General features: G+C 33.8%; 2 protein-coding genes across 2 annotated transcripts; both read left to right on the forward strand.

The window, feature by feature from the left end:
• The first annotated feature begins 10,809 nt into the window (after positions 1–10,809).
• Positions 10,810–15,219, forward strand: LOC132722222 (uncharacterized). Its single transcript, XM_060706671.1, has 5 exons — positions 10,810–10,855; positions 11,545–11,744; positions 13,063–13,199; positions 14,597–14,760; positions 15,140–15,219. The coding sequence occupies exons 1-5, from the start codon at positions 10,810–10,812 to the stop codon at positions 15,217–15,219; spliced, it is 627 nt and encodes a 208-aa protein (XP_060562654.1).
• Positions 15,220–17,141: 1,922 nt separating this feature from the next.
• Positions 17,142–27,245, forward strand: LOC132722230 (uncharacterized). Its single transcript, XM_060706680.1, has 8 exons — positions 17,142–17,201; positions 17,539–17,700; positions 18,052–18,163; positions 19,415–19,465; positions 23,066–23,539; positions 23,745–23,960; positions 24,556–24,747; positions 26,024–27,245. The coding sequence occupies exons 1-8, from the start codon at positions 17,142–17,144 to the stop codon at positions 27,064–27,066; spliced, it is 2,310 nt and encodes a 769-aa protein (XP_060562663.1). The 3' UTR covers positions 27,067–27,245.
• The last annotated feature ends 32 nt before the right edge of the window (positions 27,246–27,277 follow it).

Consider the following 27,277-nt stretch of genomic DNA (forward strand, 5'->3'; position numbering starts at 1 on the left):
GTAGATAGGCTGGCAGAATTTTTTTATATATAAAAAGCAGTAATATGTTGTATGTTAGTTAGAGCTGTCTTACTTTCTTTGACATGTGTAATATTTGGTAAAGGTTTTTTGTGCATCTTTAAGACTCAAAACTGCTGAAATTACAGGCTTAAAACTTCAAATTTATGTGTTAAACATCTTTAATGTAGACTCAAAACTGCTGAAATTACAGGCTTAAAACTTCAAATTTATGTGTTAAACATCTTTAATGTATTCCATGACCAAGATCCATAACTCTTGCTTAAGATTTTAACAGAATTATTCACCTTTAGTTACTAAAAATCTCATAGTTAGGTTTTGCATTTTCTATGTACAATCTACTGGTGGTATAACTTGAGCCATCACACAGTTATGTCATGTGAGACATTAATGAAGGTTATTGACCAAGAGCAGTGACTCTAGCATTGATTTTCTCTGTATAATTCCCCTTCAGGAATATAGAAAAGTCAAGGATTGCCATTGTTTCAACTGTCAACTCGTAGCCTGCTAATGCCTTTAAAATTTACCCATGGTCTGATAATGGTCTGCTCTGCTAGCTATTCAGTCAGTACAAATATTTTGAAATTTCCCATAAAAATGGAGAATGATTTTGCAAATATTTAAAGATTGGCCAATCTATTTTAGATAGTTGGCGTGATAAGGGTTAAACAGTGAGAATGGCCAGGCATTCTGTCTAATATTCTTATACTTTGATACAAAGTCAAGTTTCTAAACTTGTTTAAAAAAATTGATCATGGTGTTGTAACTGGAAAACGTCATTAATTAGTGTTTTTAGTTTTGGTCATATATTTAAGGGAATCACTCTGAATTTAATTTGCTGCAAAATATGTAAAAAGTCTTCCAATTCCACATCAGTGTTAGGAGGGACATAGTTTGCTTTGTTTGTAGATTTTTTTTCCATAACTTTGAGAAATAAACACTGTAAGTTTGAACAGTAAGTGTATGAATCCAAAAAGAACAACCACACGCGTACATTCAGTTATTTTTTTAATATTCAAATCGATTTCGAACAAATATGTTCTTCGTCAGTGAATAAACAGGAAGTGAATAAACAGGAAGAGCCGTCACATAATCTCAACTCTTGTTGCAACAGTAAGTGTACAAATTCATTATTTGCCGCTGGCCATATTCTTAGTTTAAAAAGATCTGCTCTATGATAAGTCTGCTTGCTATGTGTATATTTAGTTGAGAGATATTAGTGTTGATTGGTTTATTTATTCAAGGTTGTTTGTAAACATACTATGTAGCATATCAAAACTATTATATATGATCACTTAATCGAGTGGGCATACAGATTTTTCAGTGTTTTACATTTGTATGTATACATGTATTTCTCAGCTGTGTTAACTGGAGGGCATTTTTTGTGTTAATTATACCCCCACAAACGAAGTTTAGGGGGGGTATATAGGAGTCAGGCTTGTCGGTCGGTCGGTCGGTTGGTCGGTCGGTTCGGGTCGGTCCGTCGACCCCCACAAACGAAGTTTAGGGGGGTATATAGGAGTCAGCTTGTCGGTCGGTCGGTCGGTTGGTCGGTCGTCGGTCGGTCGGTCCGTCGGTCGGTCCACATCATGGTTTCCGGACGATAACTAGAGTTTGGAATGAGGTATTGTAATCAAACTTGGTATATAGCAACCTTATGTGAAAACTCCGGTTGGTATTGCATTTGGACCCCCTGGGGTCAAGGTCAAGGTCACCGTTACTAAAAATAGAAAAATGGTTTCCGGACAATAACTAGAGTTAGGAATGAGATATTGTTATCAAACTTTGCGTATAGCAAGCTTATATGAAGACCTGGGTTGGTATTGCATTTAGGCCCCCTGGGGTCAAGGTCAAGGTCATGGTTACTAAAAAAATATAAAAATGGTTTCCCGGACAATAAACTTGAGTTAGGAATGAGATATTGTAATCAAACTTGGTGTATAGCAAGCTTATATGAAGACCTGGGTTGGTATTGCATTTGGACCCCCTGGGGTCAAGGTCAAGGTCACTGTTACTAAAAATAGAAAAATGGTTTCCGGACAATAACTTGAGTTAGGAATGAGATATTGTAATCAAAACTTGGTGTATAGCAAGCTTATATGAAGACCTGGTTGTTATTGTTTTTGGACCCCCTGGGGTCAAGGTCAAGGTCACCGTTACTAAAAATAGAAAAATGGTTTCCGGACAAAAACTAGAGTTAGGAATGAGATATTGTTATCAAACTTGGTGTATAGCAAGCTTATATGAAGACCTGGGTTGGTATTGTTTTTGGACCCCCTGGGGTCAAGGTCAAGGTGACCGTAAATAAAAATAGAAAAATGGTTTCCGGACAATAAATAGAGTTAGGAATGAGATATTGTAATCAAACTTTGTGAAAAGCAAGCTTATTTGGAGACCCCAGTTGGGATTACAATTAATTGAAATATTTCTTTGTACACAGTTGATAGTTTGTGTTGAAATTTTTCTTCAGACTACTTATTTTTCAAAAAGTTGCTGGTGGGGGTATTAATCACCTTCAGTGATAGGTCTAGTTTGAATTCAGCTTTAAGCTTGACCACTGTCCAGTTTTTTTTACAAATTTGCTTCTGATATGTTTTCAGTTTGTTTTCACCTAAATTGTAATAATTTCCAGGTATTCATGTTTTGTAAGATAGTAAACTTGTAGAAGGTTACATTTATAGACTACATAGAGGTTGGTTTTAACTGGTTGAAACCGGGACAAAACTGGGATGGTTTTAACCATTTGTCAATTGGATAAAAGTGGGGTGGTTTTAATCATTTGAAACTGAGATGGTTTTAACTATATGAAGCCAGGACAAAACTGGGAAGGTTTAAATTTGATGAAGTTTGGACTAAACTGGGAATGATTTAATAGTTTGAAACATGGAACAAATGCAGGATTGTTTTAACTGCCAACTTTGTCTAACAATGTCAATCCTTCTATTTCTGAAACATTGTAATTTACAGACCTGTATGTTTTGATTTGAATTAAATTGATTTACATCATTTTTTCAGAAATAAGGGATATTTAGTGGGAATATAGATTTTGCAATGTTAAGTTAAACAGCTAAATTAAAAGAGTTGAATTACAAAATATTGATTATGATGAAATTAGTCATGGCTTGGCATTAATAGTATAAATACATATAGTATGAATAATAAGATCTCTTTCTTACGAACATTTTCATTATTCCTTAAACATGTGTTAAACTGTCAGTAATTACCAAAAAAAACAAAACAAGTTTTATTTTGAGTTTAGGAATTAGCTGAAATATGTTTATTATATTATGATACTAGTGTATTTATCGTAACATTCAGGCCATTTGGCAGGTTGTGATTTATTTGCTCGAATTTTCTTTTATTGATGTAATTTGGTAAGCTGTACTGTAGATATAAGATACGTTCGAATTATGGTTTTCAGGTATAATGAATTGGAATCAAAGTTTTATACCATGCTAATGTGTGAATCAAAGTCTATAAATTATGAAGTTTTTTTTTATATATCTTGTAAAATGTAATCGTAAACTGCAGCTTTACTTACCATTGAAAGATCTGACTTGTTGTTATAATATGCTCAGCTTTATTTACACCATCTAAATAAATACCTTCAGGCAGGTTATATTGGTAACTGTGAACAAGAAGCCTCCAATGTGGGGACTGAAAATTTAAATGTTTAACTTGTAGTTTGTTAACAGCAACAGATTTTACCCATGCAACCAGTGCTAACCAAGATCAGCCGTCAAATCCATGCTGTTTGATCATGGTTTGCACTGTTGGCTATTCAATCACTATATGAGCCGCGTCACAACAGAACCAACATAGTGTGTTTGCGACCAGCATGGATCCAGACCAGCCTGCGCATCGGCACAGTCTGATCAGGATCCATGCTGTTTACTATTAGTTTCTCTACTTGGAAAAGAGTTGGTCAGCAAACAGCATGGATCCTGATCAGACTGCACAGATGCACAGGCTGGTCTGGATCCATGCTGGTCACAAACCAATTATGTTGGTTTTGACGTGATGCAGCTTATATATTTTGAAAAGAGATCTTGATATCAATCAGTACGTATTTTGAAACTTTCCTTAAAAATAAATGAATTGTTATGTCCAGATGAACCATGGACAAATCCATTGGATTTATTGAAAAAAAATTCCATTGTGAATATAAGTTTGCATGAAGGTATTTATATAAATTCTGATGGTGTTATTTATTCATATAAACATCTGTCTCATTTTTGTACATATTTGCATGGCTCATTGTTGTTATATATATATTTATGCAGGGGTGTATTCTAAACATTGTGATGCCATTATCTGCTGTTTATACTTGTATATCAAGGACGCCATTGTGTAAAACAAGAATTAGCTGGCAGCGATACATTTTGATTTTTTTCCACTAAAAAAAAAAAATTGTAAGTTAAAGTACTCAACATATTTTCATCAACATCTTGTTCAAGAAGTAAGCTTCCATTTTAATATCTGATATATTAAGTTTGATTTTTTTCTTTGTTGAATTAATAAGCATGTCGTGTTATATACAACTTAAGTATACTTTATGCAGCTAAAGATTTTTTTCTACAAAATGTTAACAAAAATCAATTTGTGTCAAAATGAAATTGGCCTCTCTAAGAAAATTGTTTATTTGCCACTTCTGACAAATACTTTTTGAGTTGGGTTTATAGGGAGGTAAATTCATCATTCTATCAGACACATACAGTGCTTGACTAGAATTAGGCAAAATTCTCTGTATTTAAAAATTAAAATACAAATTACATGTAATTAATAAATGAACAACATTAATCCTGTGATCATTTAAGTACGTAATAAGTAAGCTATATTGTCAACATGATTGTCATTTTGTTGATATATCCTAAGCTAATGTTTCAGCTTTCTTCATGATTGTTTTGATTGTGTGGAAGATTCCATGTATAAGATATAATTGTACATCATCAGATATATATCTTCCATTTTGTTTGGTGCTATAACACTCTATTTACTTTGTTTGTCCATCATTTTTAATCAGCCAAGCAGTTCACCTTTGTTAGCATCTCAGTATCTTTGGGTTAATGCATACTGTATTGATTCCAATGAGCGCCCTTTGGGAATGGATTATTTCTGGAAGGTTTGTCGGAGTGAGGGGAATAATTTCCTGTCTTCCTGTCTAATAAATAGTATCAAATCTTGCTGGACTAAAAAATGTCACTCCTTTGACTCCAGTATAGAGCCAGGCTAGCTTTCATATCCTTGCAGTTTGACCAGGCTCTATGCTGTTGGCTTTTATATCGCCAAAATTGATAATGGACAGTTAAAAGAAAAAAAACTTGACAAGTCCATTTAAGAAAGTCTAAAGGTTAAGAGTGTATTTTTTAGAATTATTAATTTATTTGTTTTTGGATTATCATCCTAAGAAAGAGTACCTTTATGTTATATTTTCATCTTTGGCACTGTAGAGAGGTATTGCTTATGAGAAACAATACAGTCATTGCAATTAGTAATAATGTTTAAAAATGTTTATTTACATAGTGTTGATATATTTAGAACTATCATTTAGCATCTACTTTTTGGCAGTTTTCAAACACATGCATGAATAGATATTTCATTTACCGTAATTTTGAGAAACACTACTTAAATAATGTTATTGGTGTATGAATCACATTTATTAATATGAAAATTACCGTTAAAAATATGCTTAGAGCAGATATTTATATATAGATTATTTAAGAGTCAAAGTTGTCCAATGAAAATTAACGTTACAAATGTACAGTATAATCTTATATGGAGTAAAATAACAATTAACATTTCAGGGCATAGGATTGGATTTTGGTTGTTATAAATAATGATTAATAGGCTCTAGATCATTTTGATTACAGTTTTGTTAAAAGTTCTCAGTTTCAAACTCTTCTGTGCTGTAATTAGTAAGCTAAATGGTAAAAATTATGTGTAACATTGGATTTCGTGTAGATTTTTTTCTTCATTTTTCACATTATCCAGAAAAAAAACAACAACAAAATGTTGTTTACCTTCAACATTAATAGATTGAGCAGGGCTAATTTTTATGCAAGATATGTGTTGAATCTCATTTGATCTCAAATTTCATTTTAATTTTTTTTTTCGTATTGTTTGTTTTTGTTTGATGTCATCTCATTTATAAATGTATCTTTTAGAAGAAAATGTAAATGCTTCATTATAGAGGCATACACTTTATTAACATGTACAGATGTTATGATTTATTTTTCTTGTATGTTCTTTCTTCAATACAGATACTAGTGCTTGCCAGACATTCTTTATAGTATATTTATAGTATTCTAAACTTTATTTTGTAGGTATTACCTCTGTACCAAATTTATTTTTAAAGTAGCTTTGATAAATGAAAGCATTATCAGATAATGTAAGGTTATGAAGTGTTATACAGATAATCTGAGGAAGTTTATTCTCTTTTATGCGGTGACCATGCGGCAGGGTGTGGGTTGTGGGGTACAAGTGGATTGAAGCCCTATTTACTCTTTAATATGAAAGCCACAAGGTTTGTACAGGTTTCATTTGCATAATGCTACCAAGAAATTCAGATTCTAAAACTTTTAAACTCTTGGAAGACTTGTCTTGTTAAACAGGCTTTCATTGGAAAACTTAAAATTTAAGTGGCCAGCGACAAAGTTTACATGTATAGACTGGTTTTAATTTTGAATCTTTAACTTGTCTTACAAATTTCATGAGCTATTCTTTACTTCTCTTGTATATTTATTCTTTAAATGGCATTTGCTAAGCTTCCTTTGAATTAAATTCATTGTTAAATTCATTTTTGTCATATTTAATGATAATTTTGTCATTATGGAACAAATTGAAACCAATTTACATAATCCAATAGCCAGCTGGCAGCAATCGACTCTATCCATGCAGCCAGTGCAGACTTAGATCAGCCTGCGTGCACGTGACATGCACTGTTCGCTATCCAAATGAATTTTCCCTATAAATAATGAATGGTTTTGTCCAGATTAAAAAATGACAAGTCCATTTAAGATATTAAGCATGGTAAGGGTTATTACCATGAACAGGTTTTCTATATAAATACAAATGTATACATTTCCTCTAACATTCAACTAATCCATGGACTATCTTTGGCCTATCCAATACAACTGTATGTAAATAATTGATGCGTTCTTTTTTCTCTTGTCGAATATGAAGATATATTATAAATATATATTGTTTTATATTATTTTGTACATATGTATATAGAAAGATGTATAAAGTGTTTGTTGTTTTGTGATAATGTTCACCAACTTTTCAGAACAGGTGAAATAAAAGTTTTAAAAACAATGATTTTTGTGTATTTTTAGCACCCAAATCACTGGGCGTTTGAATCTCTGTAGAAAATGCTGACGTATTCTTGTGAGTCGAATTTATGGATGTATTCGAGTGTTTTACTTGTAACCTTACATTTACGCTATATGATATTTACCAAAATGTGCTTTTTTAATCACCCGACATGAAGTGGGAGTGGTTAAAAAGTTTATTTGGTAGACCAGCAGCCTTCTGTATGAAACTTCAACAAAACACATTACTATCCACATACTGCCAGTTTTCAATCACAACCACTTTTCAATCATCCCTAGAATTTTTTTTATTTTTGACCTTATTTGTCATGTAACCAAACTGTAAGCACATCTTGCATTCACCTTGACTACATTTATTAGCAGCAATGTCAATTATGGCGATAAAAAAGAAAATGCTAGCATTTTAGTTCAAAATATGTGAAATGTGTGTTTTCCACTAATCCTTTATTTAGCCAGTTACAAAATCGCAATAATTTTCCTAAAAATAATTGATTTACAGACTCAGTTTTTGTCAGTCTGCTGAAATGGATATTAAGTTAGACAACTGTTTCAATATCTTGAAGTCATAATATATACTGCACTTCAAAAGCTATAATTTTTTAATATGTACATATTTTACCATACAATTCTTAATTGGGATGGTAATACATCAGTAAAGTAACAGTCACTTAAACATGGAAAACATTATCTTTGATAACTTTTCAGTAAGCAGTCACTAGAATGGTGTCATATAGACCTTAAGATCCTAAAAATTTCTCGAGAACATGCTTTTTCTGTTATGCAAATTGAAATGTACATCCATACCCTAATTGTGACAGCTTTACCACTGCAAAAAGATATCAAGATTAAAAAATGGCATTATAATTAGGTTAAAATTGTTTATTACCATTTATCTGAAGTTGAGTTTGTCAAAATTTCTCCATAATTCATAACTGATTATATTTTAACGTTGTATAACAATTTTTATGTGGTACAGTTTATATTTTGTTAACTGATTGAAAAGTGGTTGTGAAATTTTGAAGAACAGGAAAATGGGTCAGTAATGATTTGTCCTCGATTCATAATAATAATTCAGGTAAAATTTTAAAAAGTTGGTGCATTTATTAGCTAAAATGATAATACTCGCAGAATTGAAAGAGAAATTTTTTTAATATAATTTCACTGTCAGTTATTGTAGGAAAATCTGTTAGCTGATCGGAAAGAGGCAGTACGGGGATATTCTTTACCGATGCATTTTTAGAATTTGCATTTGTCACTGGCTGTATTTTGAGCGAAAATAAATAGCTTAGAAATAATTGTGACACTAATCATTCAATATTTTATCATCTCTTTAATGGAACTCCACTGAGGGCCAAAAGCCTAAAATATAAAAAATGATTTTTTACATACTTCAGTTGGGACACTTAAAACAGAAAGATAAGCAAAAGCCAATTAGGAAATATATTTAGAGGTGAATTAAAAATTGATTTTGCATACAAGTTATTGGTCTGGACCTAAATCAGATGGGATATTAATCTTAAACAACTCGTCATGTCTAAAAACTGAAATGGAGTCCCATGCTCAAAATTTGATATTTGAGAATACTGCTTATTGCATTACAATTTCATTTAAAATGAAAAATACATGTAAACATCTTTTTGAGTAAACGCAGTGAAGTTATGTTACGTTGTAAACTGGCAGTTTTTTAAGTAAAAAGACCAAACTATCTTTACCAGTAATAGGGAATGCAGCTTCCCAAACATAGTTTGTGCATTCTTTAAACATCGCGAAAATTGTGATCTTAGATATTTTCATAATCTCGAGGCTTGCCGCAAAAATTGTGATCTTAGATATTTGCATAATCTCGAGGCTTGCCACAACCAGCACTCTCGGTGCTTTGATTTTGATTTTACTGTCAGTACATCTCTTTCATTTACAGATATCCGTGAATTTTTACCACACTGAGAAAATGTGCAGACCGCACGATCATATTATGTAAGGTTTAGTTCAAGATAACATACGGAAGTCTAATGTTCGATACTTAATATAAATTCGTGTCTTCTCTGTGTGTCGGTGATATACCCAATCAAGGGTTCCAGAGAAACTTTGGTCTTAAATAGTACGAAAAACAAATTAGGGCGATATGCAGGTCGCATTGCATTGCATTTTTACCTTAGGTAAAGGCCGCAGTTGAAAATCAAGTGTTTGGTTCTCAAGGATAACAAACTAAGAGGATGATGAAACCAAACTGATTCAGCTAAAGGTCAAGATGATACTTATAAATCTTACGGATTTCTGACTGATGAAGTCAGTTTAAGCCCAGTCTGAAGGATCGGATGAGTGACCATCAGATTGGACTTAAACTTCTTCGTATGTTACTTACATCGTTCTAAATGTGTTAAATATTTTATCAAAATGTGAAACTTCTACAAGGGACTTAGGAGCTAGGTTTAAAGTTTATTACAAACATCGTTATAAGTAAAAAGGTAATTTCTCATTCTGCTGCTCGTTAATTACTATAATTGAGCCGCGTCATGACAAAACCAACGTAATGCGTTTGCGACCAGCATGGATCCAGACCAGCCTGCGCATCCGCGCAGTCTTATCAGGATCCATGCTGTTCGCTTACAAACCCTATTACAAGTAGAGAAACTGATAGCGAACAACATGGATCCTGATCAGACTGCGCGGAGGCACAGGCTGGTCTGGATCCATGCTGGTCGCAAACCCACTATGTTGGTTTTGCCTATGTCTAAACCCAAATCCATTTAAATATCAACTTCAAGGCAATAGTTACAAATTGTTTATATAAAAAAAAAATTTAACAACATTTTCTTATCATTATGCAGTCAGTTTTTCATTTATACTTAATTAATACTAAGTTTTTTTATGAGTATATTTTAAAAAAAAAAATCAAATTGATTGATAAGTACAGTTATAAAAAAGATAATGCATTTTGTACGATTTTTTTTGACCATCTCCCCTTTAAGTATTAGCAGATTTCGTTTATAATAAACAATATGCTTATACAGACTCTAATATCAAAGTCCGTTTAAACGGTCGACTAAACCGAAGTAAATCGTTCGATCATTCTTATTATTAATAAGTAAATACCCTACCAATATTCGATTTTTGTCGTGAAATTGCGCTGCTTTATTGACAATTACATTTCGTTGTTGTTTCTCCTATGGGCTAAAATAATTTAAAAGTCCATTAAAATGAACCGGCAACTTTAAACATTAAACGCATGCACCAATATTATCTCAATATCCAATTACACGTACCCTTTATTATCAAAATTGAAATGATGTTGTTTTGATAGCAAGAACAACACTCATTTATGGCATTGACCACACGATGATGTTGTTTTAACCATCGGTCAAATCGATTCAGAGCCGACCAGTTCCTAAAGGAGATGAATTTCAGATGTAGATCCAAAACGGTCATACCAAGACCTGTCTTGTTACACTAAGATTTTATTATGGAGATTATACTGGCTTTACTCGTTGCAGTCCAATATATGTCAGGTAATTGTATGTTTCAAACTATATTAGAAGACTTGAGCTGAATCTTAAAATGAAAAAAAAACTATTCACTTACTGTGGACTGACTAGAATACTAGCATATTTTGGCAGATTTTAATCTTTTACAGATATTCCTTGGTAAATCTATTTTAAGAAACGACTGTAAGGGAATGAAACATACATTATGAGGTCATTGTACATTGTCGAGTACAATACTGAATTATATTGGACGAATACACAGCTGTCAAATCTATATTGGACGAGGTGCTAGCTGAGCCTGATAAAGGTTTTTCAGCTGTGTACGAGTCCAACAGAATCAGTATGGGTTCTCAATCATGTTTAAAGACCTCTTTATGTCACGCCACCATTGTTTGACAATTTAAGAGAACTTTGTTACTTCAATTACAATAAGGATTTGATATGGATTTTTGACTCTCATAAATGAAAACGAGGGTAGAATGGGTATGGTATGGATTAGATATGAACCTTTTGGACCAACGAGAATATTTTAGATGTGATATGGATTATATATGAATATTTTGCACTCTGGAAATGAAAACGAGACAATATTGGGTGTGATATGGATTTGATATGGACTTTTTGGACTCAGAAAACCCCCCAAAAAACAACAACTGAAGGTCTTTTTTCTTTTCGCCATTTTTATAAACTGTATAACTTTCGTTTTGTTGCAGTTGTGTCTCCAACAGAATCCGGTGTTTTAATGTACATTAAGGCTGGAACAATTCAATATTTGTACGATATCTGGGAAAATGCGGACATTGCTGATAGAATCAATCCTTACAGACATCTTCTTCCGGTCAATAAACTTCTCAATGACGTCTACTTCCGGAGCCCTCTTATTGAAAGCTGGGACACACTGGAGGTAACTTCGGTGAGTATTTCGTCAACCGAAAATTAGATATTAGATCATATAAGGTTTAAGAGCAAATTAATTCCTTTTCCATTTACACCAAACCGTTTGGAAAATCCCAACAATCAGGTAGAGTTAGACAATATGGTTTGGGTATAAGTTTGCAACCAAAAACGAACACTTTTTAAATCAGAGAATTCTTGAAAATTTCATTTGATTGAAAATTTGTGCGTTGCATATTTGTTTGGAAACTGCCAACCAAAATATTGGAATATATTTGTTTGCTTCAAAGGGTATATAAGAACAGTTGACAGGTCAAAATGATTTTTTTTAATAAAGCGCTTAAAGTTACTATAACACTTACTTTTAGCGTAAGTTAGCTCTTTTTGTATTACACATGTAACATACTAGGATCTGTGTCATACCATTTTCATGGGGCCCATCGTTAAAGCTACATGGGTACATGGATAGCACATGACCTGACGAAAAATAAAGTGTAATCTCATTACCATTTTGTAACGTTTGTAGCAACCAAACGTGCAACCACTACAATGCTCTTAGCCTAGCTGGTAGCTGGTCGCAAACCCATTATGTTGGTTTTGTCATGACATGGCTCAGTCATGTTTTCAAGAAGTCAGTTTTAAAATAAGTTGTGAAATTAAATATAAAATGTAAGTAAAATAGAAATGTATCTCATAGGTCAACCATGTTTAAGTCAATTTAAATAATGCTGATTTCAATGGTTCATTATTTATAACTTTGTCTTGTTAGGTATCTTCTCAATCGAATGTTTCTAAGCAAGAGGTTTTTTTTTTAAAAAAGATACTTGTTCGACGTAAATCTTATTTTACTTGCAAAAATCATTACGGAGTCGTCAACGTTATTGGCGGTCTCCTTATATTGGACAAAATTTATAACTCAATAAATATATAGACTTTAAAACTTGGAAACATGGTTAAACAGAACTTAAATGTCTGAAGGAAAAAAAACTTAACAAGAAAATGAAAGAATTTTAAAATCTGAGAAACTTAAGAAAAAAGTTCGTTTCCGAAACTCATTTAGATTCATTAAAAAACAGACGCGTAAACCGTTTCAGAGAGACCCTATATATCATTTTACTTATTTTAGAATGACCAATCAGATTTCCAGATTTCATTTTCTAACTTTAAAATGACCAGTGAAAATTCACTTATATTCAGTTCTTCCCTGTAAATTTTACAGGAAGTCGGACTCATTTTAGACGGCCTTCGGTCGAAAAATAATAAAAAATAGCAATTTGCCGAAGCAATAACATCTATTTATAGATGACATGGATTAAAACAATTATAAATATTTCCAGGTTAAGCTGACATTTTACAACTCTGAGAAGGAATATATGGGAGATTATCACTTCAAAGACAATGGCTTCCTGGACAAAGATTTCTTACAAACCTACTTGTTGCAGTCATACCAGAAAATGATCGTTGAAACTGACTTGTAAGTTGTTTTCTACACTGACTAAACGTCATTGAAATTATTTACATATCTTCGATTTTCTGGATGTGACATAACTACGGTGTTCCGTTTGGACAATCGTATTTTTTTATTTCTTCCCTACCCGCGATGCACGATGGTTTGATGGTGAAAACGCGATAGTACGATGACACGATGATGAAAACACGCTGGTACGATGATGAAAACACGATGGTACGATGATGAAATCGCGATCTCGCGATGGTACGATGGTGAAATCGCGATGTCGCGATGGTACGATGCTGAAACGCGATGTTATATCGCGTTTTCACCATCGTACCATCGCGTTTTTACCATCGTACCAACGCGTTTTCATCATCGTACCATCACGTCTTCATCATTGTACCATCACGTTTTCACCATCGTACCATCGTGCTATCGCGTTTTCACCATCGTACCCTCGTGCCTCGCGGGTACAGACTAAATAAAAAAAATCACGATTGTCCAAAACCTTACATAACTTTTGAGTAGATTTGCTCATTCTTAAATAATTTTCACACGTAACTGGGCAATGGACTGCATCGGTCTAACGCAGTGGTTTAAATTCACCCCATATATAGGCCGAGTAGTTAAGGTCATTGACTTCAAACTTCTTATCCGTCGATGCTAAGAATACAACACCAGACAGGGACAATAAGTTCTAACATGAGAGGAAGCTACCAAGCTTACGAACGTCAGCACTTGGTCCTACTCAAGTGCCCTGAAAAAAATGCGCAGAGGGCAATTGAGGTGGTGAGGTATTCTTCAACGAGTAAAACTCGCCATATCATCTTTACAGTGTCTAATAATTCAACAAAAACAGCATTAACCCCCATGGTTTTCGCCTTCGTGTGACAAGCAGACAATTAGCAAAATGAGACGGTTATGAGTTCAAACAAGTCAGGAATGGTATTCATCCTCAACACAATTCGTGTAACAATAATTGCATATACAATTTGACCTTTCCACGTTTCTAAATCGATCTCCTTTAAATGTTTGTTTTTATGCAGAGGGACGAAGTCTCGTAAATGCAAAACAATGAAAAACCGAAAGTATCACTTGATATAATAATACAAACAATGAAAGACATTAGAATAATACATTTTCATAATACATTTTGTAATAATAATTAAAATGACGACGTCATTACCCTAGTGTCATATGAAGAGACATGGTCGTAACCTAATTAGGGCTCGAACCCATGATCCCTTAATTAACCACTATGCCACCACTACCCTTAAGTTAAGCTGTTGAAAGAAAAACGCGGGTAACAGCGGTCTACGATCTTGACGTCTTGCATATTTTCTGTATTATAGCCAGCAGAACAACGCTTTTTAAATGACTTAAGAATTACATACAAATTTCTATTTGCGTTTTTTCAGGTACTATGGGCCGGATATATACATTCACAGTTCTGGTTATGATGATCGATTTTCCTTTATGGCACTACAGATAACAAACGATCTCTCACCATTTAAAGGAAACCAATTCATCATGAGTGCTAATGATCACTTAAATTATCTGACAAGATTTAACAAAAGTGCAGGTAAAGTATATAAAATATTTGCTGAAATAATGAGTGTCTGACTATGTGCTATGTTTACCCCCGTGCATTTATGGTTAACAAGTGGTTATTGAGGCCAGGAAGGGCACGTGACCTGTTTTTGGTTACATGGAGGGGCATTTTTATGTTAACTTGGCACGTGATATGTCAACTTATCTAACAGATTGATGGACGATTTACGTACGGATTAACGTAGATAATTTAATTATTTTGTGTTGGGTATTTTAATAAATATCTTAGTATTCAAGTATTTATCTTTGTAAAAAAAATAGGTAAAGAAAAATTTTGTTGAAATTAAAACAAGAAATAACTGAAAAATACCGTATATCTTGATAATCAATCGGTAATTGGTTGATTTCAGCCGTTCCCGCTTACGCTGACACCAGAAAACAATCAAATGCGTATTATATAAAACAAAATAGTGCGGTTCCATTTAAGTAATTTTCAACTAAACACCTGACACAAATTTGATTAAAATAATCTTCTTCTGAAAAGAAAATCATTAATGGCTTTTTATAAAAGCACTATATAAACCTCATTTTTGGCGCTCATAAGATACTGTAATATAAAAATGAATTCGATATACAACGTATTTTGTTTAACAGTGTTTATACCATTCTGAATATTTGGCATTTATTTATTCTTAAATATTTAAATGATAATTATTATAATTCTTACATTAATTGCTGTTAAAAATTTTTTTTTTGCTTGTAATTTTGTTTTTTGTTTGTTTCAGAACATGTGAAATGTGCTGGTATTCAAATTAATACGTTCATTAATATAGAGAAAGTGTTCGAGTGTACTTATTATTGTCTCACTGTTAAAAACTGCATGTATTATGGAATATTCTCGTACAAGAATTCATCTTCACAACAGGTGGGCATTCTAACTTATACTATTGTTTCATTTTTTAAAAAAAATGTTTATTAATTTCGTTTAAAATCTGTTAAAATACATGTGAGAACATTTTTGTTTTCAGAGGATATACCAATATCATGATAAATATTACTATACTAGGCTCTAGTTGTTATTGATTATACATTTGTCTAACTGTGGAGACGACAAAATCAGTTATCACGAATTGAAAAAAATGTAATGCAAAATTGTGTATATCTTTTATGTATCTCTGTAGCGAAACATGGTACATTGCAATACAAGTGTACGATTTAAAATAACGTTATACACTATATACAATCATTAATTTTGTTGTCTATTTTTGGTTTACAAGAAATGTTATTTCGTTTGAATGAATGATTAATTAGTTCGTTCAAACGAAATCTTATGAATGTAAAAATGGACATACATGTATTCCAAACGAAACATAAGTGGGTATTTATAAGGTCATTTTTGGGTGGCGTCGAAACAAGTATAGCACATTTTAAGCACATTTTAAGCCTTTCCCACTCCTCTATTAAATGGTGGTGGTGCTGATATTTTTTAATCCGGATCACGGCAGTAAGCCACAATGAATTAACCAGATTACAGCTCATTCAACACATCGTTTCCGGACAGGCTGTCAATCAGTTTACCAGTACTATAGCTGGCTTCACTTTTCGCAGGGAACTGAAACAGAGCAAAGGTATAAATGACCGTAGTAAGAATTTAATGATCAAGTACAACGCAAGTAATCTGCGCTGTCCGGGAATCGAGCCCAGGTCGCCCCATTCATAGTCCAACGCTCTACAGGACGGCTGCTATTAAATTTCCATTCATTTTTATTTACAGATATCTCGAGCGTGCGTTCCTCTTGGCAAACTTCCGGATTATGAAAAGAATGAATGTGACAGTGTATGCGAGGATGATTGGTCATGTGGGAAAAAGTATTACACTTTACCAGACTCGTTTGCCATAGCGGACATTTATACACTAGGTATGTATTATGATCATGAAGGTGACATGCTGGCAGTCTCGATTTTTGCGCCTGTTTTATTTTTAATATTCATGTTTTCGAACACTAAGGTTTCGTGCTTTTTTCTTCTGGGAATGTGAATGCATGTTAAATAAACTAAAAATGAATTACTTATTAAATATTAACGAGATTATATGCACCATGGTTTTTTTTAAACAAATACCTCCTGTCACAGATTAAAAATAAATAAATACATGTAAATAGATATTTAGATAAATATTTAGATCAATAAATAAATGAATGAATAAATAAATAAATAAATAAATAAAGTGTTGTTTTTTTGTAATTCTTGCTCCATCAAACACAAATTCCTTTAGCTTTATTTTTTGTAAGTTATTCAAAAATAATTTCATTACAATATTTATGTCATTATCAAACTCTTTGCACAAGAGCTTGAGATGTAATTTTATTCTCGTGTTCTTCAGATCCAGAAGTAATCAAAGTGCTTTATGGTATGACAGACGACAATATTCAGGATGAAACAAGGACATATAACATTGGCAGTGATCATACAGTAAGTTAAACTGTAAATATTTTTCTTTGGTGATAAATAGCTTTCATACTTAGAGGTTTTAGTATGTGCGCCCCTTCTAGGGTGGGGAGTTTACCAAGGATTAATTTGTTCCAAAATTAAAGTCCTCCATATTATCCGTGGATGGGAGCTGGGTAACCATTGTCTAGTATTAAATGCTTCAAAAATGTACATGCACATCTATATTATTTCGCTGTTGTTATTCATATTTTATGTTTTAAAGGACACCACTGCATCATTTGGTGAAGTTCAGTCAGATTTATACAATAAATGAACCCTTTTTTCAAGCGATTAAAAATTCGATGTGTTTCTTCTTCAGGTCGACCTAGGAAGCAAAGTATACATTGATGGTCTAAAAATAGAACAAGGGAGCGGTTCATTCAACGTTCAAATCTTCCAAGGATCATGCATAGAACTGGTAGATGGCAATTTACAAACTATCGAAGATTGGTATCTTGGCTTCAACAATGGAGAAATTACAGTAAGTTAAAATATGTAACATTGTTTATGCACATAGCAACGGCATGAACGCCAGGATTTTTACAGATTGGGGTGTGGCGAGAACAGGGAGTAGCGGGGGGGGGGGTTTGGTAGTAAGAACAGCTAAAATAGTTTTTTTAGAAGCTGTATTGAGTTTATAAAGCTACTATTTGAAAAAGACCACACCGACACCAATACAAAATAAAACAATAAACTAAGAAATTAACTACACAAACAAAGGTCTTCATGTTTTATAAATATGTACAAAAAAGAACTAAGTTATGAATATTCGAAATCGTGTTTGTGTGGCTTGTTTGTAAATACAAATATACTCATATTTATATTCTTTCAGACATTTGAGATGAGTTCGTCATATTTGTTTGCTCCTGTTCTTGCGAGATGTTTATATTTTAATTCTACTGACAATTTGATGGGTAGAAGACTTAGTGTAAGACAGGTTACAAGTAAGTTTTTTTAGTGTTGTATGTGGTAGCTTTAATTATGATATTGCATGATTTATTGACTCGCTTTTCATTGGATAATCGTGACATTCATATAAACTAATACTGCATCCACTTCTGTTGTCAATACTATTACATCCATTACATCCACCGATTGTGTCAGTACTATTACATCCATTACATCCACCGATTGTGTCAGTACTATTACATCCATTACATCAACCGCTTGTAACAATACTATTACATCCATTACAGCCACCGATTGTGTCAATACTTTTACATTTATTACATCCACCGCTTGTGACAATACTATTACATCCATTACATCAACCGCTTGTGACAATACTATTACATCCATTACAGTCAATACTTTTACATTTATTACATTCACCGCTTGTGTCAATACTATTACATTCATTACATCCACCTATTGTGTCAGTACTATTACATCCATTACATCCACCTATTGTGTCAGTACTATTACATCCATTACATCCACCGCTTGTGTCAGTACTATTACATCCATTACATCAACCGCTTATGACAATACTATTACATCCATTACAGCCACCGATTGTGACAATACTTTTACATTTATTACATTCACCGATTGTGTCAATACTTTTGCATTTATTACATCCACCGATTGTGTCAGTACTATTACATCCATTACATCAGCCGCTTGTGACAATACTATTACAGCCACCGATTGTGACAATACTTTTACATTTATTACATTCACCGCTTGTGTCAATACTTTTACATTTATTACATCCACCGCTTGCGTCAGTACTATTACATCCATTACATCAACCGCTTGTGTCAATACTATTACATTCATAACATCAACCGCTTGTGTCAATACTTTTACATTCATTACATCAATCGCTTGTGTCAATACTATTACATTCATTACATCAACCGCTTGTGGCAATACTATTACATCCATTACATCAACCACTGATGTCAATACTATTACATCCATTACATCCACTTTTACATTTATTACATCCACCGTGTTTTTAAAAAAATATTCACAAAATTTCAGTTTATGATTTATAAAAAAATGAAAAAAAGCACCGACGTTGTTTGTATATGGAAGCGTCGAAATGCCTCTTCTTATGACATAATTCTTTACAGAAATTAAAATAAAATTCTCTAAGAAAAATTGCTTGTACTATACTAATTATCATTTTCTTCTGCTATTTCTGCCATTGTGACGTAGATACCGGTAATGTCATAATTCTTTTTCAGGTAAATTCGTCTTGGCAGAATACATGGCAGTAAAGGCGGAATGGAATAAACGTATGTAGTGCACTTTTTCCTCTTGCCCATGTATATCCCGTGTTTCCACGGTCCCTCATTGCCACGGTCCCGCGTTGTCACGGTGCATCATTCACGTTATCGGCGTTACGTTAAAAAGTCCCCGAAGTGAATGTTATCTGCTTATTTCAGTATTGTTCGACACGCACGAGTAGTAGTAGTTTGGCAAATTTCTCAGGTATAAAGAATATCAAACCAAATAACGTATTATTTTATATATATTTATATCATACGTTTTTATCTTTCCCAAAGGATACCCACAAAACTTCAAAGTGGCCAGGTCATTCTCATAAATGTTCTTGTAAACCTGTAAATATTTCTAATGAAGATAAAAATAAATTGTTTAAGCAGTCGTATGCGACAATTCAGAGCCATTCAATATTTGATTTACTTTTTTGGCCTGCTTACGTATTGTTGCAATTTGGCATTACTGTTGCACAATTCCTGCTTTATTTTCACATTTATGCGTTACAGGATATACTAGTACACAGCATATCTAGGCAACCGAATTTTTGAATTTAAATACTATTATTACTAGTCTTTCACTAGTAGTATTATTTAGACTATGAGGTGACGCAGGGGAGTGATATCAATGATAAGCAAGTTGACATTACTTTATGCGTCATACAAAGAGAAACTCATTGTCGCAGTTGGCGTAATGCATTTTTTTAGCTGCAAGGCAGCCGAGTCTTTTATGGATGAGAATAAGACGCATGATTTAGTGCGGAATGTCACGATTTATCGCGGAATGACACGACTTACTGCGGAATGACACGATTTATTGCGGAATGACACGATTTATTGCGGAATGACACGATTTACTGCTGAAGGACATGATTTACTGCTGAATGACAGGATTTACTGCGGAATGACACGATTTATTTTGCGATTCTTCAATAAAACACAACTACATTGATACAGCTTAGCACTGCGGGACCCATTTTATTTTGTTTTTGCTTTGTTGCAAAACGTTTTTTATTTACATTATCGTCACATAGATAGACAAGGCTTTCTTTTCTACGTCTGAACAGATGTCTGATTTCATGTAATGAGGGTAGTTAATACCCCGGTCACATATTCACGGAATACGCCTACGGAAGAGCCACGGATTAATTCCGGCATCGTCCGTAGCTACCCGTACTGGTCAGTAGCTCTCCGTATTTTAACCGTAATCAATCGTAGTAGTCCTTGTATATCCGTAGCGATCCTTGACAATTTTTGAACATGCACAAAAATTTGCTACGGAAAAATCAACCGTAGCGTATCCCTACTAGTCCGTATTAATCCGTACTGATACGTACTGGTCCGTACGAAAACCGTAATAGTCCGTACTGATTCGTAGTCCACCAACTTGTCAAGGATTTCCACGGTTTGGTACGGAGAACTACGAATTTGTACGGTTACCCTACGTATAAGCTACGGTTTTAATACGGATTAATACGGTATTGCCACGGAAAGCCACGATCGTAATACGTTGTACTACGGAGAGGCAAGGATTAGCACGGTCTTATACGGTTTATTGCGTTGCAACACGAAACGGTACGGAATGGTACGGCCCACCACTGTTTAGTACGGATGAATTAAGTATCATGTACTTTTTCAAGTGTATACATACCACCATCTTGTTACAAACAGACATGTGTATTTCCACAAACATTTAATAAATGATAATTGCCATTTACTGGCTGCAACTTTATATTGAAATGGCTCAGAATGCGGAGGCAGTGGTCAAGCTGCTTGATGACATGCATAGAAGTAAATTTATATAAATATCGTGCTAAAATTCATAAGAAATAGAATAACATTTAATGTTACATATTTTTCAAACATTGGATCGTAAAAATGGAGTAAATATGTACATAAAACGAAGTGTCTCATAAGCCTCGGACACTGTCCCTTGAGTGATAATAAGATTAATTAACAAGCTTTTTACATAAACATCACGATAAGTAATGTAATTGTAAGATAAACAGCAAATCTTAAAATTAAAAGAGAAGCAGTATTGATCAACATTTTTCATTAATGATTACTAGTCAATATCTAATCAGGTATTAGAAGACAGAGATGGTGGACTAGAGATAGGCTTTTACGAAGACAGCTTCATGTTTAGTATGAGGCTCTTATGGCCGAACTTGTTGAGGATCCAGCGTCCTTCAAGAAATTCACTTTAATTGGACCTGATGTGTGTCGGGGTTCGGACGCGATTAGGCTGAATCCTCTCCGCTAAAATCATTCAACGCTGCAATTCGTTTTCTAGGTGTTCTTTTCTTTTGAGGCATTTTGAAAATGAGCAAGCAAGAGGTTGTGGACGGATGTATTAGGCCCGTATAGATCCGTGGCAATTCGTTCTTCTCCGTATCAATACGTTCTTCTCCGTATCAGACCGTACTTATTCGTACTAACCCGTGCTTATACCGTAGCAGACCGTAGTGTATCCGTAGTGCGTCCGTCCTGATTCGTGTCGCTCCGTATCAAACCGTGTCGGTCCGTAGCAATCCGCGTCTCTCCGGGGGATTTTGGTGGTAAATCCGTCGGACTTCGTACTCATACCGTTGTGTGTCCGTACTGGAACCGTAGCGGACTACGGAATTTCACATTTCCGTAGTAATCCGTGAACAATTAGACCGTAGCTCTTCCGTGGCATTATCCGTGAATATGTGACCGGGGCATAACCGATACTTAATATCGTGGAACCATGCTTAAATTAAAACCTGCTTAAACACGTGGTTTCCATCTAGAAGGGCACTGTATTGCATTGGACAAAGAGCTGTTGCTTTGCTATGTTATAAAACATCTGAATATTTCTATCCATCCATCAATAAACTTTAGTTTCAGGATTTTTTTCTTCTAATTTTATATTTGTTTTGAGATGATTGGGATAATGCTTTGCGGACGTAATTCTGTGTTCCAAAACTTATAAATACCGTTTTTTTGTATTTTATATTTTAAAGTATTAGAATAATAATCTGGCAAACTACTTTGCCTATTTCTCTGCAATACAGCAGTATTACTTTCGTTCGCCACAATCCTTATAAACAATAATAAACCAATTTCTTTGTCACATCTGTGTAGATCTAAACAAGCATTCTTCAAGGAACCATTTTATTCAACCGTTCTAAAGGTATGCAGTGCACAGTTGTTGTGCCACAAGATTCATTCGCAGCCATGTTTACTCTTGCATTAAACCTCGCTGATGCTTCCAAGCAAACCATGATCATAGCTTAAATTTGACTTTTCCTTTTACATTTTTATCATAGGGGCATATAACGATTAACGTGTGCTCATTTTAATGCAGATATACGGACATGTTCCGAAATACTAACATACGAAGTATGACCATACAATAGCATTTTATTGCCGAACGCGTACATTTCTTCTGTCATTGTAAACAGTTTACTATTTCCAACGCAAGATGACTATAATTTAAAAAAATCATGCTGAGTGAAAGCAATATTTTACTAAAGATAAATTACTGTTTTGAGAACCAATAAAGAAAAATGAAAATGTTGCTGTGATTTTGTTAAAATAAATATAAAGTTGATATACTGTCAATTTTTTTATGTAACTCTTGACTATTTTCAGCCGTCTGCAGTGAAATGGAAGTGATGTCAAGGAAGGATATAATACCCGACCATGCTATAGATATAACCCAGTTCACGCTTTCATTTGTCAATTTTTCTAACGGAGGTGAATTTACCGTACCAGCCGTATCGGCAGGATATATCGATGTTTTCGTTCACGATGCAGCCGAATTCTGGGTTAACAATCTTGAAATTCTGGTATCAGTTGATGCTGAAATAACAATAAAATACTTAACGTATACAAATTGCACTAACCATTCAACTGGAAATCTAGAAGAAGTTTCTTTGAATGACGCTATCATCAGACACGTTCCCGCAAACGTCCTTCATCGTGAATTGTTCGCTGACCTGAAAGTCGCGAACATGCCGGCATTTTGTTGCGAATATTTAGAAATACAAGTTAGAGCTGACGACCCTGTTGTAAATTCTGTGTTCACAGTTGCGTTAAATATAAGCGGATTCTTCCTAGGACCGGGTATGTTTAAGTCCTGTTTATAATTTTAACGTAAATCATGTTGGCAAAGTTGGAGCAAAGCTTAATAATAAAATGTATTGTTACTAGTATATGCTTGTAGAATGAGTTTCGATCGTTTCATTTTTTTCCATCCGGTGTTAACTGTAACAAAATATCAGTTGATAAACGTTTTCTGTATTTATGAAGTTACACATGCTTTTTACAGGAAATCTTTTCTCAAGTATGACACCTATACAGAATCTATTTGACACTAACAATGTGTCAGTCCGGGCATGGTTTCAGCCGAGACCAATCGTTGCTTTTGACGCTCTCCGACCTGGAGGTGGGGGTCTCATGCTTGGTACAATAATGGAAGATATTTCAATTACCATTTACCTCAGCATGGACGTTGACATTCCTGTGAAAAGTGTAGAGTTAAGAGGTAAATTCAGTCAAATGGATGTGTAAACTATACACAGTTTGACATTTTAGTATTTTTATTTAACCTTATGATTGTACGTCTATCTCCCTATTATTTTATTATTTCGTCTATGTTTACTATACTGAACGCTTCATGTAAACTTGAGTCAAATTTTAACTCATATACACGCAACGCGTTGGAATTGCAAACTTTCGGATAAGGCATGTTTCGGAAAATTTAGTCACGGCCCTTTATCTCGTAAAAAATTTAAGAGATAATCACAAAAGACAGACTCATTAGGTAACAACTGCCGAAAGCATTCAAGAACTTAATTCGTATTATATAGTTACCAGTATATTTAAACAAAACACAAGAAGTCCGGTTACAATAATGAAATGAAAAAGTTGTACATGCCCTTCAATGGCAACTTCTGCATGAAACAAAGGTAATCACCATTATTACCTTTGAGATAAATCTGTTAACAAAATTATTATTTTGTAACCACCAGCCAAATTGCTTATAAATAAACTTTGTATCTGGCCTATTTCAATTGTTTTCACTATTTATAAAATAAATGAGAAATAACACAAACATTGTACGTTTATTTTTTATACAGGTACCTTGTTTGCAGCTGCTGTAGATATTGGTGGCGAAACACTCTTTGGTTCGAAAAACTCTTCTGATTCTATCGTCATAACGTTCTCTAACGCCGCCGGGAAATATGTACACATCTTTGATATACAGCCGGCAACCAGCACAACATATATAGATATGACAGTTAGAATAAACGCCTGCGTCATGCAAAGCAGTAAGTTGTGATTTTTTTCAGGTGAAAAAAGTTAATTTATTTTGATATGTTTCATGTTTAAGATGTTTTCTGTAGTATGTTCACATATTTCCACACATACTGGTATCTAATTTTGAATATTTTTAGCAATCTTCAGTGGAATTGCAACTTAACAACTCAGCAACTTAGCAAGTTAGCAATTTATTCAAGCCTTTCTTTATTCATACATTGTCCTTCATTAAAGTGCTATTTGATATGTAAGAGTGCAAAGAACATTTTATCAATATTTTATTTACCTAAATAAACTTTTAAATGCGACAATACTTGATATATGAATATGGCCGTACTGAACAAATAAATAGTGCCATAAAAAGAAATATTATCCATGCATGGTTTCTATAATTACTTGGCCAGACAATAATAAAAAGTGAAATTTCACCATTCTTAAAACATGAATGTGGTCATAGTCAAAACAGAAATTTGGCCATACTTGTTAAAGAAATTTTTACCATACTTGATATATAAATTTGGTCATAGTCAAAACAGAAATTTGGCCATACTTGTTAAAGAAATTTTACCATACTTGATATATAAATTTGGTCATAGTCAAAACAGAAATTTGGCCATACTTGTTAAAGAAATTTTACCATACTTGATATATAAATTTGGTCATAGTCAAAACAGAAATTTGGCCATACTTGTTAAAGAAATTTTACCATATTTGATATATTAATGTGGTCATAGTCAAAACAGAAATTTGGCCATACTTGTTAATATTTTTACAATACCTAATATATAAATTTGGTCATACTTTATATGGAAATTTGGACATAATCAATGAAAAAAATAACATACATTTAAATATGGTAATGTTGAATGCAGAAATTTCGCCGTTCCTAAAGTAAATGGATTGATTTCTTACTAGAGGTGACTATTCCTAAAATGTAAAGGTTACACTCAATCTGTAGAAATGGCACTACATTAAGTCAGTACTGATAAGAATGCATTTGATTAATATCTTTATCACATTTACTTTGTAAATGTAACAGGACATGACCAAAGCATCTGTTCGTGAACAGAATAATACTTTATCTTAAAGAATGTGATCACAATTTGATCAATTTATTTATTTTCTTGCGATCACAAAAAGAAAAATAAATTACAAAAATGCGTTGCTATACTAAAATCTTCCCTGATCACGTTGTCGACAACGGATACAAGTTTATTTTTTGTACAAATATTTTACGTGACAGGATATTTACCGAGTTTTGTACTTTCTTCATTTAAAATTTAACAGATTCATCAAATGCCAATTTAACTACGATATACCAGTCGGGTCCTCAAACAGTATCAAACACTTCAGCAATCTACAGTTCATTTACGCAGATTCCACCAGATATGCAGCTAGTTACAACAACAACAACAACAACATACAATTGGAATACAATTGCGTCTAGCCGTCTTGGTCACCTTTCAGTAACAACGACTACCCCGCATCACCATTCAACTACGACGACAAACCCACTAGTTAATTATCCTGTAACATCGACTACTCAAAATCACCACTCAACGACGACGACAGATCAATTCATAAATAATTTAGTATCTACCGCCACACTTAACGCTTTCTCAACTGCGATAAATACACCAGTAAATAACCAAGTTCTCTCAGCAACTCTAACCTCTTTCTCAACTGCAATTAATACACCAGGTAATAATCCAGTTCCCTCGGCCACTCTAAACTCTTTCTCAATTGCGATAAATGCGTCAGTTAGTAACCCAGTTCCCTCGGCCACCCTTAACTCTTTCTCAACTGCGATAAATACACTAGTAAATAATCCAGTTCCATCAGCCACTCCAAACGATTTCTCAACTGCTGCCACAAATTCAGCAGGTAACCTTACAGTTACACCAATTTCTACAAATGGCAACCAAAATGGGACAAACAATCCGACTTCAAATGCAGTCTCGGAAAATACTCCACATGCTACTACTACAAAAGAGACAACCATCTCTCTAGAGTCGACAACCGAGTCCAACAAGAAAGGACAAACTGCAAACAAAGGATGCATTTGTTCTAACGCGACACGGAATTATACATCCGCGGAATTAAAAGAGGTTGTGAAAGAAATTGTAAAAAATCTCACAGTTCCCGTCTCAAAAACGTCGGCTTTTAAAAGGTCAAAAATGTCGATGCCAGACGAGCGGAGATCGTCTGCGGTTATTGGAGCGGTAGGAGTCGCTAGCATGGTTACAATTTTCGGGGCTGTCGTAGCAATGGATGCGATTCACATCATTTCTGCAGTTAATTTCATTAAGTCGATTATAATCAAAGGCTAATGAATTTTTATGCTCTTGTTGTCTTTACATTTAGAAGTAAATTTGGTCATACATATTTTTTCATTAACTTTTTATCTGTTTTAATTAAGTCAGCCAAAACGGCCGTTGATACAAATGTTTTAATTGTTACAGAATTGCACATATTGTTAATAGTTTCTCCAGACGTTGCCATATGTATACGCCAGTTGTCATAGCAATGCAGGATTGAATA

The sequence above is a fragment of the Ruditapes philippinarum genome, unplaced genomic scaffold (assembly GCF_026571515.1).
Source record: "Ruditapes philippinarum isolate M1 unplaced genomic scaffold, ASM2657151v2 ctg3691_1_1_1_1, whole genome shotgun sequence".
Taxonomy (NCBI): Eukaryota; Metazoa; Mollusca; class Bivalvia; order Venerida; family Veneridae; genus Ruditapes; species Ruditapes philippinarum.

What these genes read in the sequence shown, in the direction of transcription:
- LOC132722222 (XM_060706671.1), top strand. Translation starts at nt 10,810, where the DNA reads ATGGAGATTATACTGGCTTTACTCGTTGCAGTCCAATATATGTCAG. An exon ending in ATGATCGTTGAAACTGACTT is followed by an intron (nt 13,200 to 14,596) that starts GTAAGTTGTTTT and finishes GCGTTTTTTCAG; the next exon opens with GTACTATGGGCCGGATATAT. An exon ending in AAGATTTAACAAAAGTGCAG is followed by an intron (nt 14,761 to 15,139) that starts GTAAAGTATATA and finishes GGTTGATTTCAG; the next exon opens with CCGTTCCCGCTTACGCTGAC.
- LOC132722230 (XM_060706680.1), top strand. Translation starts at nt 17,142, where the DNA reads ATGACAGACGACAATATTCAGGATGAAACAAGGACATATAACATTGGC. An exon ending in AAAGGCGGAATGGAATAAAC is followed by an intron (nt 19,466 to 23,065) that starts GTATGTAGTGCA and finishes GACTATTTTCAG; the next exon opens with CCGTCTGCAGTGAAATGGAA. An exon ending in CGCCTGCGTCATGCAAAGCA is followed by an intron (nt 24,748 to 26,023) that starts GTAAGTTGTGAT and finishes AAAATTTAACAG; the next exon opens with ATTCATCAAATGCCAATTTA.